Source organism: Ovis aries, chromosome 21, assembly GCF_016772045.2.
Source record: "Ovis aries strain OAR_USU_Benz2616 breed Rambouillet chromosome 21, ARS-UI_Ramb_v3.0, whole genome shotgun sequence".
NCBI lineage: Eukaryota > Metazoa > Chordata > Mammalia > Artiodactyla > Bovidae > Ovis > Ovis aries.
In genome coordinates, this window is record NC_056074.1 from 47,275,465 (window position 1) to 47,289,274 (window position 13,810).

The following is a 13,810-nucleotide window of genomic DNA, read 5'->3' on the forward strand; positions in this document are numbered from 1 at the left end:
GTCACAGGACACCCCCCTGCCCAGCCCCCTGCCCCAGCCCTAGGTGCTGAGTGCTCCCACATCTTTGAGGAGGGTGGGGCGGGACTCACATCCAACGCTGCTTTCACTACGAATGAGACTGAGGACACGGTCGGATATCATTTGTTCACTGGTGGAAAGGCCCTGTGCCTGGCACATGATGGTGGCTCCACGCACAGGGTGGCGGGAGGAGGCCCAAAGCCCCTTCTCCTCAGGGCCGGAAGCTCAAAAGGAAGGTTTGGGAGAGGCAGGAAGCCGTGAGGGTGGAGGAAGGTGGGATCAGCATGGTGTCCAAAGCTCAGGTCAGGAAGGGGTGTCAGGAGCAGGCACAGTGCTCAGGCCCCTCTGCCCCCCAAGACAACCAGGCACAGAGAGCGAGTCAGAACTAAAAAAAATATTTCATTTCATTCTGAATAAAAAATGGAACAGACAGAACTCTTGGAAATCCTGAAAACAATGTCATCGCTACGGCAAAATTTCACAGAAATCATCGCACGGGGCGTGGGGGCCGAGCCTGGGCCCCGCCCACTACAGAGGCCGCCTCTCTGGGAGGGGCCAGGGGCGCAGTGGCCTGGGGGCCCGAGCAGGCAGGCACGATGGTGGCTGTGCCCCGGGATGAGCCCACTGGGCCCCCAGGGTCCAGGCTCTGAGCCCGGCCTCCAGCTGCCAGCACAGGCCGGTGGGTGGGGCTGGAAGGGGTCGCTGGTCCTCAAGGGGCCTCCTTTCGGGCGGCCTTGCGGCTGCGCGCGCCCCACATCCCCCGCCTGGAGTGGAAGTGGTGGTAGAAGTTCCGCACTCGGAGTCGCTCCACCTCCAGCCCTGCCTGCAGGACCCTGCGGGCGGCGAGGGGTGGTCAGGGCTGCCCCGCAGCCTGGAGGTCAAGACGGGAACGGGGGCGAATGGGGCTACCCTTATTCTGGACCCTGGCGGGGGAGGACACGTGTGTCAGGGCGGCCCTTGAGCCTACAGAACAGTGGGGTGGGATGGAATGGAACCAGGTCCAAGGGCTGGATGTGGGGGCTTCCACTACTGCAGGACCCCGCTGGGGCCAGGGGGACCCCAGGGCCACCACCAGATGCTATAGGATCTGGGCGCTTCGCTGAGTGCAGGACCCTGGAGCTGGGAAGGGGTTTAGGGGAGTGGGGGGGCATCTAGGATCTCTCTAGGCCTATGGATCCTGGGGGTAGGAGGAGGGAGACAGCAGAGTCTTGTCAGCAGTGAGGACCCCAGGCCCCTCCCTACCCAGAGGGCAGGATGTGGACCTGTCTGTCTGTGGGTTGGGGGGGGTGTCACCTGTCCAGGAGCTCCCAGTCCTCGCCTCCCCACTGGTCCCGGAATTCCTCAGTGTTCATGCCTCCAATACGGTCAAAGTCAGACTTGTAGATCCCGAAGAGGCCAAAGCCATTCACCTCCCAGTAACCTGGTGGGGAAGGGTGCCCTTCAGACGCCAGGTCCTGGAAGGCTGGTGGGCTCTTGGGGTCACACCAGCATGTTGGTCATGCCTCAGACCCTGGGCATGATTTGGGTGCTGGAGGAGGTTCCTAGAGGCCAAGCATGACCCTAGGGTTACTTGAGGGTGGGGAACTTGGGGTCCTGGGCACGGTGGGGTTCCTAGATGCCACAAGGAGTCCTGGGCATTACAGGGAACCCTGATGGGGCCCCAGGCCTACCTTGCAGGTTGGGAGGCCCCTGGGGAGCCTAGATTTCACCCTGGCATTGGTGGGACCCCGGGCCCTCCTGGGGGGCATCCAGGGCATTACCGTGCGGGTCCCCTGGTGAGCTCCCACAGCTTAGCCGCATGACCACAGGCGCGAAGGCCAGCTTGCCCTCCACGCAGTGCTTGCGGATGCCGTCCAGGATACTGGGGGGGAAGTGGATGTGCAGGTCGCAGAGGAAAACGATGCTGCTGGCATCCTGGGGACAGCCGGGAGGTCTGAGCCTCGCCCTCCGCTCCGGAAGGGCGCGCTCGCCCCAGCTCAGCGGGCTTTTCCGGCCGGCCCCACCCTGACCACGCACCTCCACCGCGTCCACTCCAGCCTGCAGCCCCGCAGAGCGCTCAAAGTTCCCGGCTCGCCTCAGGTATTGGTATCTGGGAGAGGGGGCAAGCGAGTGGGATGGCATGCCGCGGCCTCTGGGGGCGGGGCGGGGGCAGGGAAACCCACCTCTACTCGGGAGGAGGAAAGATTCGGCCCACCCTGCCCGAAAGGAGCGGGGGCGCCGCTACCTGGGCAGCCGCGCGGCGCGGAGGGCCTGCTCCACGTCCATGTCCTCGCTCTCAAAGTCCACCAGGACGACGCTGAAGCGGGAGTCGCCCGTGCGCGCGTGCAGTGCGGCCATGTCCGCCAGGAACTGCACCACCCAGCGCGCCTGGTTTTTCACTGGAGGAGGACGGGGACACTGAGCGCACCGGCACCCAGCCCGGCGGTGCCCCCCGCGCCCCGCAGCCCTGGGCGGCGCCGCGCACCCGGCACTACGAAGTGCACCGTCACGTCCTGGCGCCAGGCCAGGCGCAGAGGCCGGCACAGCTCCGGGCGGCCGTCGGGGCGCGCGGGGGAGGCTGCGGCGGGCTCGGGGCTCTCGCGGTCTTCCTCAGTGTCGCCGGCACGGGCCCCGGGCAGGCGCAGGAAGACGTACTCAGACAGGCGCAGGCGGCGCCCGCCGCGCTCCTGGAGCTCGAGTTCCAGGAGGAAGCGGCTTCCCCGCGCCGAGTCCCGGCGCTTCTCCACGTTCACGATGCGCAGCAGAGCGTACCGCCTGCGGGCGGAGCTGGGTCAGCAGCAGAGTGGAGGCCCCCGGACTCCCATCGCCGCGGCAGAAAGGCGGCCACTCGAGTGACTGGGGGCGCTGCCGCGCACCTCTCGCCCGCAGCGGCCCCAGTCCCCACCCATCCCAACCCCCCCAAGGCCAAGGCCGGAGGGGCGTGCCGTCTCAGAAGGCAGACCCACATTTCAGGCCTCCTCCTCCCCCGACGCCCCGCGAAGGAGGCGCCCCCACGCCCAGGCCGGCCCTCTCTCCTCCCTGCCGCCACTGCTGCCTACAGCCACACGCTCAGAAACCTTCAAGGGGACCCGCTGCCCCCAGGACGGCACTCAGATGCCTTAACGTCTGACTCGTCTCAGTATCTTGTCCCGCAGACACTCGAGCTTCCTCTTGGGGGAGAGCTCTATCCCGGGTGCCCCCACCTGGATGCTGGGCCCTATCCTCCCCACACGCCGTCTCCAGGGTCTTAGATACCTCCTGTGAGAAACCTCCTTCTTGCCTCCCTGGCACAAGCTCAGGGCTACCCTGCTGTCCTGGGAAGAAGCCTCTGGCCCTTCCCCTTCACCCCGGCCCTGAGCACCTCACCTCCACTCCGCCCACACACAGTGGTTTCTCCTCCTCCCGGAAGACAGGGCCCTAGGCTTGACTAGGTTGCTGTTCTTCCTGCCACGTGATCCCCCTGTACAGCCGGTATCACTCACCTGGGAGCCTACCAGTGTGGCCTCCAGGGGTCTGGACTCTTCCCCTCGCCCCATGCCCATCCCCACCACGGTCTCCCCAGGTGTCAGGGCTTTTCTGCCCCAAAGACTCCGCGTCTGTGCTTTTGCTCCTGGGGCCATTCACGCCCTTGTCCTGTTCGGAGGATGGGGCTGCAGCCATGACCTTTCTGTTGGACAGAGGCCCTCATACCCTGGGATCATGAGCTGCTCTCAGGAGGCTCGGAGCCAAGGGCACGCTGGCTTTCTCACCTAGAGTCAATCTGCCCCTGCCTCTGCCAAGGGTCCAGGCTGTCCCAGCGCTGCCCTGAACCAAGCCTGTAGGTCACAGGCTCCGCCTTCCACCCCCTCCTCTCCAAGGCTGTGACACCTTCGTCTAGGATCCAGATAGGCCAAACACGAGTCCTGCTCTAAATTCTGTATCAGAGGCAAGAATGAGTCCTGAACCCGGCCTTCAATGCCCACGAGGCCTGCCCTCTGCCCACCAGCCTCCTGGCCAGCCTTTGCCTGTCCCTTCTGTCTGCAAGTCCTGCCCCTCCTCAAGGGCTGAGCATAGTTCTGAACTCCTCAGGGCAAACTGGGGCTCCCATTCTCCAGCCCCATACCTGCTTGAGGTGGAGACAGCATTCAATTGCTGTGGCCTGGGCGACCCGATCAGAGGGGTCAATGGGGCAAGAACCCTGAGCTCACCTCTGAGGACTAAGACCCCAGTCACCATGGTGCTGGCGGGGGGAGGGACCCTGGGGTTCTTAGCTTGATCGTGTCTGTGTGTGTCTGTGTGTGTCTGTGTGTGTGTTGGCAGGGGGAGGGACCCTGGGGTTCTTAGCTTGATCGTGTGTGTGTGTGTGTGTGTGTGTGTGTGTGTGTCTATTTCGAGGAGAGAACCGGGTGGCTCAGATCCAAGGTGGCAGGCAGGGGGTTTGGAGGTGCAGGACAGAGGAACCAGCTCTGGGTGGTAGGCGGAAAGCTCCTACAGGACAGGGGCCCCAGAAGGGAGAGAAGACACTTTCTGACGGTTGTGTGTGCGTGCGTGCGTGTGCATACCACTCCCAGACCAGTGCCTTGATAGACCCTGGGGAAGATCTGAGGGTCCCGTCGAGGCCCAGCTCCGCCCCTCCCACGGCACCCCCGCCGCGTACCCGCTGTGGCGCATGTTCAGCCTCTCCATGTACTGAGCCACCACGTCCACGGCCTCGGCCTCGGGCAGCTGCAGGTTCCCGGACACGTTGCAGCGCAGATCGTTCCAGTCGGAGCGCAGCAGCTCGAAGTCCACGTGGCCGACGCTGAACGTGCGCTGCCAGTCGATGGCGTCCTCGCGCCAGCGGCCGCGCGCCAGGCCTGCCGCCTCCTCGCTGTCCTCCGAGGCGTTCTCGTCGCCGGGCGCCCCTTCCTCGTCATCGTCCCCTTCCTCCTCCTCGTCCTCCTCGCCCTCCCCAGGCAGCTGTGGCCTGGACACCTGGGACAAGCTCAGGAAGGAGGTCACGGGCTGCGCTTCAGAGGAAGAGTTGGAGTCCGCCGTGGGGGCCGCGAGTCCCGGCGCGCGCGCCCGGCCCTCCGCGGTGGCCGGCGCCGGGGCCGGGGCTCGCAGCTCTGCGGCCGGGGGGCTGCTCGTCCTGTGGCCTCGAGCCCGGGGCGGGCGCGGGGGCGCCCGCAGTGGCACCCTGGGCAGGGGTCGGGGGCGCAGGAAGACGCCAGGCAAGGGCGGCCGGGGCGGGCCGCGAGCGCCGAGCGGCGGGGCCCGGGGGGGCGCCCGCGGGCCGGGCCGCACGCGCGTCACGTACACGCGGGACAGCCCGGAGGAGGGCCGGGCGGCGGGCCGCGGGGGCGGGGCGCGGCCCAAGAGCAGCGGGAGCTGGCGGGCCGCCCAGCTCAGCGCGCGGGAGCGGCGGCGCTGCGGCGCGGCGGGGGTGGCCGCGGCCTCGGAGGGGGCAGCGGGGGCAGCGGGGGCCGGGAGCTGGCGGCCGCCCTGCCTTCGGGGGGCGTCGGTGGGCCCCAGGCCGGCGTCGAGCAGCTCTCCGTCGTCCTCGTCGTCCAGGAAGTCTGTGGGAAGCGCGCGTGAGCCGCTGCTGCAGGGCCCCCCAGCTGGGGGGGGGTCGCTGTGGGCACTCACCGTGTGGGCACTCACCGTCGGGGTTGAGGAAGAGGAAGGCTCGGCGCTGCGCCTCCTGGCGGTCCTCCCCGCCCTCCTCCCGGTCCATCTTCATGTATTTGTAGAAGCCAAACCTGGGGCGGCGGGCGGGGCGTCAGAGACCGGCTCGGCCGAGGCCCGCCCATTCTTCTCGGGCACCGCCCGCCTGCCGCCCACCTCTCCAGATACAGCGGTGACTCCCGGTAGAAGCACTTGTTGTCCGCCTCCATGTGAGTCAGGCGCGTGTGGTCATTGGGATAAACGAAGGACAGGTATACCTGGGGTGGGCAGAGGGAGGGCCGTCTTCTAGAGGGTCTGGAGGCGGCTTCGGGGACCCTGGTGGGAGGGAGGCCTGGGTCTCGCGTTAGACCTTGGCGAGGGGCACTTACGAATTGCAGTCCCTGGTATCTTGCGATGGGAAAGTCCTTGACCACGTAGGTCGGGGCGTAGGCGCAGGGCTCCAGCACACTCTCCAGATCCGAGGGCTCCACCCGAGGCGCTGTGAAAGGGAGGCCACACTGTGGCCCGGACCCTCGCCTCGACACCCCCTCCACCCTGTGCGCGAACCCTGCTCACTGAGAAAGAAGGCGTCTCGGGGATCCGGCCGCAGCATGTCAGCTCTGGGCTCCTCCTGCCGCGGCCGCCCCCCCACGTGACTGGCAGGAGACTGGGGCACGTGAGCCACGTGGTCCATCTTCAGGGCTGACTCGTCTAGGGGCAGAGGATGTGTGAGGTCCCCAAGGAGTTCACAGAGCCCTCCTCACCCACATCCAGCCACCCCCGGAGACCCCCTTAGGCACCGCCCCCTTCCCCAGACGCACTGGCTCCCGACCTGTGTAGAGGGAGATGTGAGCAGAGCCGATGACCTCGAACTTCAGACCCGGCAGGAACGCTCGCCACTGGGGGTTGGAGAGGGTGGTCAGGGCCAAAGGAAGGGGGTGCGGGGGGACACCCTGGGTCAGGGAGGAGTGGATCTTCCTAGCATGGGGACGGGGAGCTACCAGGGCAACGCCCTCACGGATGCAGAAGGCTGGGCGGGTGGACAGGAGAGGAGTCCTAACAAGGCACGGCAGGGAAGGTGCAGAGGCAGGGAAGGTGCAGAGGCCGAGAAGGTTGGGGTCGCTGGAAGGTGAGAACCTCCTCTGCTCCCTTCAGGCCTTTCCTGACATCCTGGGCGCTTCTTGACCTTCTGGTTATGACCTCCGCCCCCACCTGCTCGTGATTCTACAGCGACTGCCCTTCTGGAGGTCAGAGCTGGCCTTCCAAGGGCGAGCCCCAGTGGCCCCCAGCTCCCTGGCGGGCCTCCCCATCCCCACCTCTCCTGCTTTTGTGCCTCTCAGTCTCCCTTGCAGGCTCTCTCCCCACCCCTCTCACGCTGGGTTCCTGGGGGCTGTCCCAGGCCCTCCTCCCTTCCCAGCTCATCCTGGACCCTTAGTCGCCCCCTCAGCTTCCACAAGATGACCTGAAATCTGCACCTCCAGTCTAGACCTTCTGCCAAGCTGAGCTGGGGTGATGCCCTCCACACACAAACCAGATGCCTGCAACATCCCAGCCCTCCCTGGTGACCACCCCACATCCAGCTAAACTCGGGCTCAATCACTGGCATCGCCCCCTGCCCCCACAGGACCTGCGGGTTCAGGGACCGATGGTCACCTGTGAAAATCCTTCCCAACAGGCAGTGGCTAGAGGGTTTCCCCTGACATGCACATCCATTGCCTCATTCTCAGGAGGAAGCCCTGCCTGATCTGGCCACCAGACTGCTTGGAGTTCCAGAAGACTGTTCTTGAGACCAGGAATTCATCCTTGCACCCCGGATTCTCTCCCCCATGGGCCTCCCTGTGAATGTCTCTTGCAAGAATCTGCTCAGGGCCACTTTCTCCGTGAAGCTGCTGAGCAGGCACAGTGGAGCGCAAGTCCCATCCCTGAGCAGCTGCTTTGTCAGCCAGATGGGAAGTCCTGGGGGGGGGCGGGGGGCAGTGTCCACGTTGCTGTTCTGGGGGGAGCGGCCAGGAAGAGGGCAGGGCAGGGGGGTCTCCAGAAGCCCCCTGAGGGGGGCAGCTGCACTCACGCCCACTTCCACGTGGTCCGAGCCGCGGTCATCTTGTTTGTGTAGCAGCTCAAAGTAGTACCTCCGAGAGGCCATGAGCCTGAGGACAGGAGGAGTCAGGGGCCGGCTTGCTGCACCCCAGGAGCCCCCGAGAAACGGCAGGTCCCAGGGCCAGCAGCAGCAGTTTCACGCGTGCACGCGTCACCCCATCCTCACACACAGACACACACCTGCTCCCAGTCACTCACCGTCTGGGCTTGGACACCTGGGAGCTGAACTTGGTGAACTCTCCAGGCGCCGTCCACTCTGAGCCCGTCTGGAGGGCAACAGAAAAGGGCAGGGGGCTCACCCTCTCCTTGGGGCACCAGCCCCGCCCAGTGCCCCCTCCTGAGAAGTTGAAGGGGACAGGTGACTGAGGCCACAGGAGGCCCGTAAAGACAGAAGGGGTGTGGACGGAGGAGGTGGGTGGGGATACCTTGCCCACAAAGGCCACCAGCTGGGCACCAGCTGGGCTCTCGTTTGGGCTCAGCCAGAACTCAGAGTTGTCATCCGAAGCCACAGAGAACTGGACGTCGCCTAGGCCATAAGACAGGGCTCAGGGGCGGGCGGGGCGCCGCTCGCCACACTCCCCCCCCATGCCCCCACCCCCGCACCATCTCTCGCCGGGTGGATGAAGCCGAAGAGGCGGAGGCCGTAGTTCTTCCACTTGGGGGACACAGCCAGCTTCTTCACGGTGGTGCGAGTCTGGGGGGACAGCGGCTGCTGGCATCAAGGTGCCTGCCCACGCCCGCCCACCAGGGACCGCCGCCCCCCAGCACTCACGTGAGGAAAGAGCGGGAAGTGCAGGTTCCTCCGGAGCTGGCCCACGGCGCCCCCGCACCAGTCCTCGAACACGTGCAGATTCGCCTGCCCCTTGTACTGCGGAGGGGCGGGGCTTACCGGCCGCCCAGCAGCCCCCGCCCTCCCCGCCCGAGCCCCAGCGGACCTCACCTCCTCTCGCCACGCCGGCACTTGACGGGTGAGGTTGAGCACCAGGGGTCTTCCAGCCCCCCCTGGAAACAGCACACCTAGGTCCCGACCTTCAGCCTGTGGGAGAGAAAGGGCACCAAGGTCACAGCTGAGACGTGTAAGGGCAGGAAGAAGTCACACACACACACACGCAGCGTGTGGCACAGCCAGCCGCACACGCAGGTTCCCACCATGCGGCCCTCCACATCGAGCCACGAAGCCCCGGATCCATCCCAGCCACACGCACACCCGGAAGACCCCCGGTCACCCCGTGTGCAGCACCTGCACCCCCCCCCCCCCAGGCCTGGGCACGTGAGCAGCCGTACTGCCTGCCCACGGCCTGTGGCACACGGTGGCCTCGGATCTCGTACACGCGGCTGTGTTGTTCCCCACGGCCCTGCTCACCACCGGCTCCTCCTCGTGGCTCTCGCTGGAGTCCTCTGCCCTCTGCGTGGCCAGCGCAGTGTGGACGCCCCGGCCGTCGGTCACACCACTCAGCTTCTCACCGTCTGTGGGTGGCAGAGCAGCTGTGGGTGGGACCCAGGCTCTTCAAGGCCACAGCCCCTGCTGCCAGGGTCAGCTGAGGGCAGGATGGCCAGTGGTGTCCCCTTCGAAGCCTCCCCTCCCCATATCTGCTCCTTCATATTGCCCGAGAGCCCCTCCTGCCCCCAGCAAAGTGCCTTCTACCAGGCTGTTCTGCCGCCTCCCGCCTCTGTGGGGATGGCCCTGCCCGAGTCCCCCACCCGACTCTCCCAGCCCCACTGGTGTGAGGCAGCGGGCACGTGTGCGTGTGCCCTAGCACACATGCTCGCGCGTGCACACACCGGGTGTCCTCATCCGCGACTCTGCCTCCAGGAGGGCCCCAGGGAGGCTCTGTGCGCTCAGCATATTTCCCATGTGCTGGAGTGTTCTGTGTCTGCCCCCCTTGCCAGAACTGAGAGCCAAGTGTTAGTGCTGGAGCTTGTCGTCAGGCAAGCCAGCGCTGTGGTCCTGAGGCTACACCAGCCCCGGCCCACGGCCGGCTGCCCTTGCGGCCACGGTCACGGACCAAAGGAGCCCTGGCCTGCTGGTCTGGCTGTCAGAGGCCCCGGGGGCCAAGGTGGTCCTGCGGGGAGCGTCCCCGGGACCCCTTCTGTGGACTTCTCTAGAACATGGCGCACCCCAACCCTAGGCAGGCCACCGGCACAGCTCAGTGCCCTCAGTGTCCCAGACCTCCTCCTCAAGCTGTGGACCTGGGGGTCCCATACCCTGGGGTCTTAGCCACTGAAGATGAGGCTTCACTGTCCCATCCAGGGGCCCAGTCCAGGAACCCCTCTGCTCCAGGGCCAAGTCTGGCTTCAAGATCTATGCCTGCTCTTCGATCCAGACCCCAGGAGTGAGAGTCCCATACAGACACAGCTGGCCTGGGCCCCTTCTCGGGGGCAGAGGGGCTGCCCATGGTCTTCTGCCTGTGAGACCCCAGTGGTGCCTGTCTGCCTGGTTCTCTCTAGTCACTGTCCTTGGTCCAGCTGGGAGCTGAGCCCTCAAGAGGCTTCTGGCAAACCCCCCACAGCCTGGCCCCGATGCTCCCCGCCTGCCAAGGTAACTCTGTGACTGCCGGAAAACTTCGGCGGGGGAGCCACACCCAGGCTGCCACCGTGGTGCTGCAGGGCCAAGCCCAAGTGCAGTGGGATCCAGATGGCCTCCTGCCGGCCCTGCCGCCTAGGACCTCTGCCTGCACAGGCTGCTGGACACGTGGGAGTGGAGACAGTACTGACAGGACAGTCAGGAAGGCGTCAGACACGTTCAGCTGCTTAGCTTCCACAAGCCCTGCCCCGGTGGAGCCAGGTCGCCTGCCAGGCAGGAGGTGAGACCCGCCGGCTCAGGCTGCTCCTGGCTGGAGCTGCATGAGAGTTTGATTGTCTGTAACCTTGAACAGCTCCTGCCCACTCAGGAACAGCAGGACGGCTTCCCCGCTGGTCCAGCTGAGAGAAGAGGAGGCCTCAGAAATGGGGTTCCCACACCACCACCCCCCTCCTAGCTGCTGAGTTAGGCTCCCTGGCTGCTCGGGAAGTCAGGCTGGGGAGGACTGTGGTTGCTCAGAAAAACACAAGGCAGCTAGGTAGGAGGCTGGTTATGTTTTGTGTCACTGGGTCACACTGTGGGGTCCTGCCTTATGTGATGGTAACTGGAGGCCCCTAGAGAATGTGGTAGCTGCAAGATGCGCGCACTCTGGGGAGGGGTAGGTTGGGACCAGCCTCTGACCCCTGGCCTGGGTGTGGGACTGAACAGGGAGCTTTGGACCCTTTGGTGGGAGTGGCCAGGACTTTATGGATCAAAATCGTTCTGAGTCCTGAGGAAGCAAGATTCTCATCACCCACCCTTAAGACACCCCACTTTCTTAAGAAGAGTCAGGGACAGCTTGGCTGGGATCTTCCCTGCCCGGAAGTGCTTCCTTCTCTCTCTCATCACCAACCTCCCCGTCCCCAGCCCTGTTCTAGGCACTCTGCTCCTCCTCCCCAAAATATGTGTCGACGGTCACCACTTCCAAGATCCCCTAGCTAAAGTGGCAGGGCTCCTCCCCTGACTCTCCCCCACATCACTCACCAGCACCTGACCTGTGGGTTCATTGTTCCCACTGGAGCGTGAGCCTGAGTCTGGGAGCGTCCGCTCCAGGCAGTTCGGGTCTCCCCAGGCTGCACCCCTATCCCCATGACTCACTCGCAACACACAAGCGTCTCAGTCCCAGATCACAGGTTTACCTAGGGCGCCTCCTCCAGGAAGCTTTCCGATTGCGAGGGTCAGCTATCCCCGCCAGCCTCTTCCCCAGCAGACGGGGAAACGGAGGCTCTTGCTGAGCAAGAAGAGCCGGAGGCGCAGCCGGACTTGGCCCCGCGAAATCCCAGCTGGCAGGGCCTGGTAGCGGAGGGCTCTCCAAGACCACTGTTACCCCGGCGCTATCCGCCCCGGGCCAGACCCCCGAGTCAACCCGGGTATGGGGACGCTCAAGAGGGTCGCGCACGTCACGGTTGACGTCATCCGGCGTTCCGGCCGGGTCGAGCGGAACCGAGCCCCCTGCCCCGATACTGCCGAGCTGGGAAGGGCGGCCCGGATCTCCAGACAGCTCTGGGCCGGGCCGAGACCTGAGCGCAAGGGGAGGGCCCGGGCCCGGGGCCGCTTGGGACCCTCACCGCCCCCCGCCCCGGGCGCGCGCCCCCTCCCGTACCTCGCCCGGAGCCCAGCCGCTGGCGCAGCGCGCGGCCCTGGCGCACCAGGCCCAGGTGCACGTACGTGAGCCACGCGGCGCAGGTAAGCAGCACCAGCAGGAGCAGCAGCTTGATCTGCTTGCGGATCTTCTTCACCGGGAACCACGGCATCGCGCCCGACCCCGCCCCGCCCGGGGCCGCGCTCAGCGGCGTCGCTGCGGCCCCCCACTCCTGCGCGCTCCGCGCCGCGTCCCCCGACCCCGCATGGCCCTTTGTCCGCCGCCCGCGGCCCCGGGCTGCGGCCGCGACCCCGGGCTGCCCTTGGCCGAGGGCCCGGGGTGGGCGGCGGAGCGGCTGCCGGCGGTCCCCCCGCCCGGCCCCGCCCGGCCGCTCGGGCTGCAAGCTCCCGGGGGCCGCGGCGGGACGCAGCAGCATCCACGCTGCGGTGCTACCCACCGTGAAACGGGCCCGGCCGCCGCGCCGCACGAGCCAATCCCGGCCCGGCCGGCCTGCGGGGAGCCAATCCGCGGCGCGGGAGGCGGGGCCAAATGTTAGGGTGTGCCCTCCGCTCGTCTCCACGCAACGCGCGCATCCACCTGGACAAGACGGCCCGCGCAGCGCGGGAACGCGGCGTCCCGGGAATGCGGAGGACCCGGGAGGTGCGCCGGAAGGCGCGGGGCCGGGGCCAGGGGCCAAGGATCAGAGAATGCACGGGGCGCGGGGTAGTGCATAGGACCCGGGGACACGGGGCACTCGAGGTGCTGGGAACAGGGACTGGGGTCACAGGGTGTAGTGGTGGAGGCCGCGGGAGGAGCCGGCTATGGATCATGGGACAATGGGGACACGGAGACAAGGGTGCAGGGAGTCGTGATGGGGAGACAATGCGAGCCTGTGGAACGAAGGGGAAGGATGTGGGCAGCTTGGGCTTGCAGCTTGAGCCTCCTGCTAACAATGCAGCTAGGAGGAATGGGGCTCCGACGTCGTGGAGAGAAGGAAAAGGAAGTCTGGGGGAGAGACACAGGGGGATAGGTGACGGTGGTGGGTCGGGGCAGCTGGGGCGGGTTTGGGCGCACAGGCTCCGTGCAGGCGAGACTGAGCAGGGTCTCAAAGCACCTGGCTTCACGCTGAGTAAGGGGCTTGAGGAGTTACCAAAGGACTTAGCTTGGAGGCCAGGGTCTGACTGGCCGCCAGGTGGACACGGGCCGCAGACTCGCGGTGGTGGGCTCCACTGAGGGCCGAGTAAGGTGGGGAGGAGGAGCCTAGGCAGGAGGGGCAGGGCTGTCTGGAAGCGGGCAGGAGGGAACCCAGCCCTCCCATTTCTGACCTGAGCCAGGAGCCTGGCTCCTGCTGAGCTGGAGGTGGGAGGGGCGGGGGTGTGGGCTGATGCTGAACTTTGCCCCATTTGGTTCCCATTCCTGCCGCTGCCTCCGCCAACCCTGCCTGCCCTGTCCCCCCAACCCCTGCCCTGCTGCTAGCCTGACTCCTCTCTCTGCTCCTCCATCCGTCCCACTCTTCTGTTACTGTGTAACCAGCCGGCCCAGCATCAGGGTTGTAAAACAACTGTTGTTTAAGCTCCTGGAGTTCGTGGTTTGAGAGTTTAGATGTGGCCCGGCAGGACAGCTCTCCTCTGCTCCAGGACGTCTCAGGCCTCAAGTGGGAAGACGTGACCAGTTGGGGCTGACTCTGGTGGCTGGGCTGGGGTCATCTGAAGACTTCTGCACCCTCATGTCAGGGCCTTGGCAGGGCTGGCTGGGCTTGGCTGGGATGGTTAACCAGAGTACCTGGGGGTGGCCACTCGGGGTGGTGGCCTCTGGACTCCAGCAGACAGGGCGACACACCTGGAGAGTCCCCACCCACCATTCTGCCTCTGCTGTCGTGGGCTCTCCAGGCTCCAGCGGAGGGGATGTGGACGCCCCCTCCGAGGGAGGGAGGGTCCAGTGAGTTGCGG

The 13,810-nt window shown here is 66.1% G+C and overlaps 1 protein-coding gene across 3 annotated transcripts; it reads right to left on the reverse strand.

The window, feature by feature from the left end:
• Nucleotides 1-397: 397 nt before the first annotated feature.
• Nucleotides 398-12,321, reverse strand: B4GALNT4 (beta-1,4-N-acetyl-galactosaminyltransferase 4). 3 transcript variants are annotated; one of them, XM_027959935.2, is made up of 20 exons: nt 11,883-12,321; nt 9,083-9,186; nt 8,660-8,755; nt 8,492-8,587; nt 8,323-8,413; nt 8,145-8,245; nt 7,918-7,985; nt 7,691-7,769; nt 6,455-6,521; nt 6,199-6,333; nt 6,012-6,121; nt 5,800-5,900; nt 5,620-5,717; nt 4,634-5,534; nt 2,483-2,772; nt 2,243-2,396; nt 2,035-2,107; nt 1,779-1,932; nt 1,312-1,438; nt 398-851 (listed from the first exon to the last, which is right to left on the reverse strand). In XM_027959935.2, exons 1-20 carry the CDS (start codon nt 12,295-12,297, stop codon nt 728-730), a joined length of 3,384 nt encoding a protein of 1,127 aa, XP_027815736.2. In that variant the 5' UTR covers nt 12,298-12,321; the 3' UTR covers nt 398-727. The 3 variants fall into 3 exon arrangements, with proteins under 3 accessions (XP_027815736.2, XP_060260369.1, XP_060260370.1); XM_060404386.1 differs by having other exon boundaries at nt 5,605-5,717; XM_060404387.1 differs by lacking the exon at nt 11,883-12,321 and adding an exon at nt 9,502-11,412 and having other exon boundaries at nt 5,605-5,717.
• Nucleotides 12,322-13,810: the final 1,489 nt, after the last annotated feature.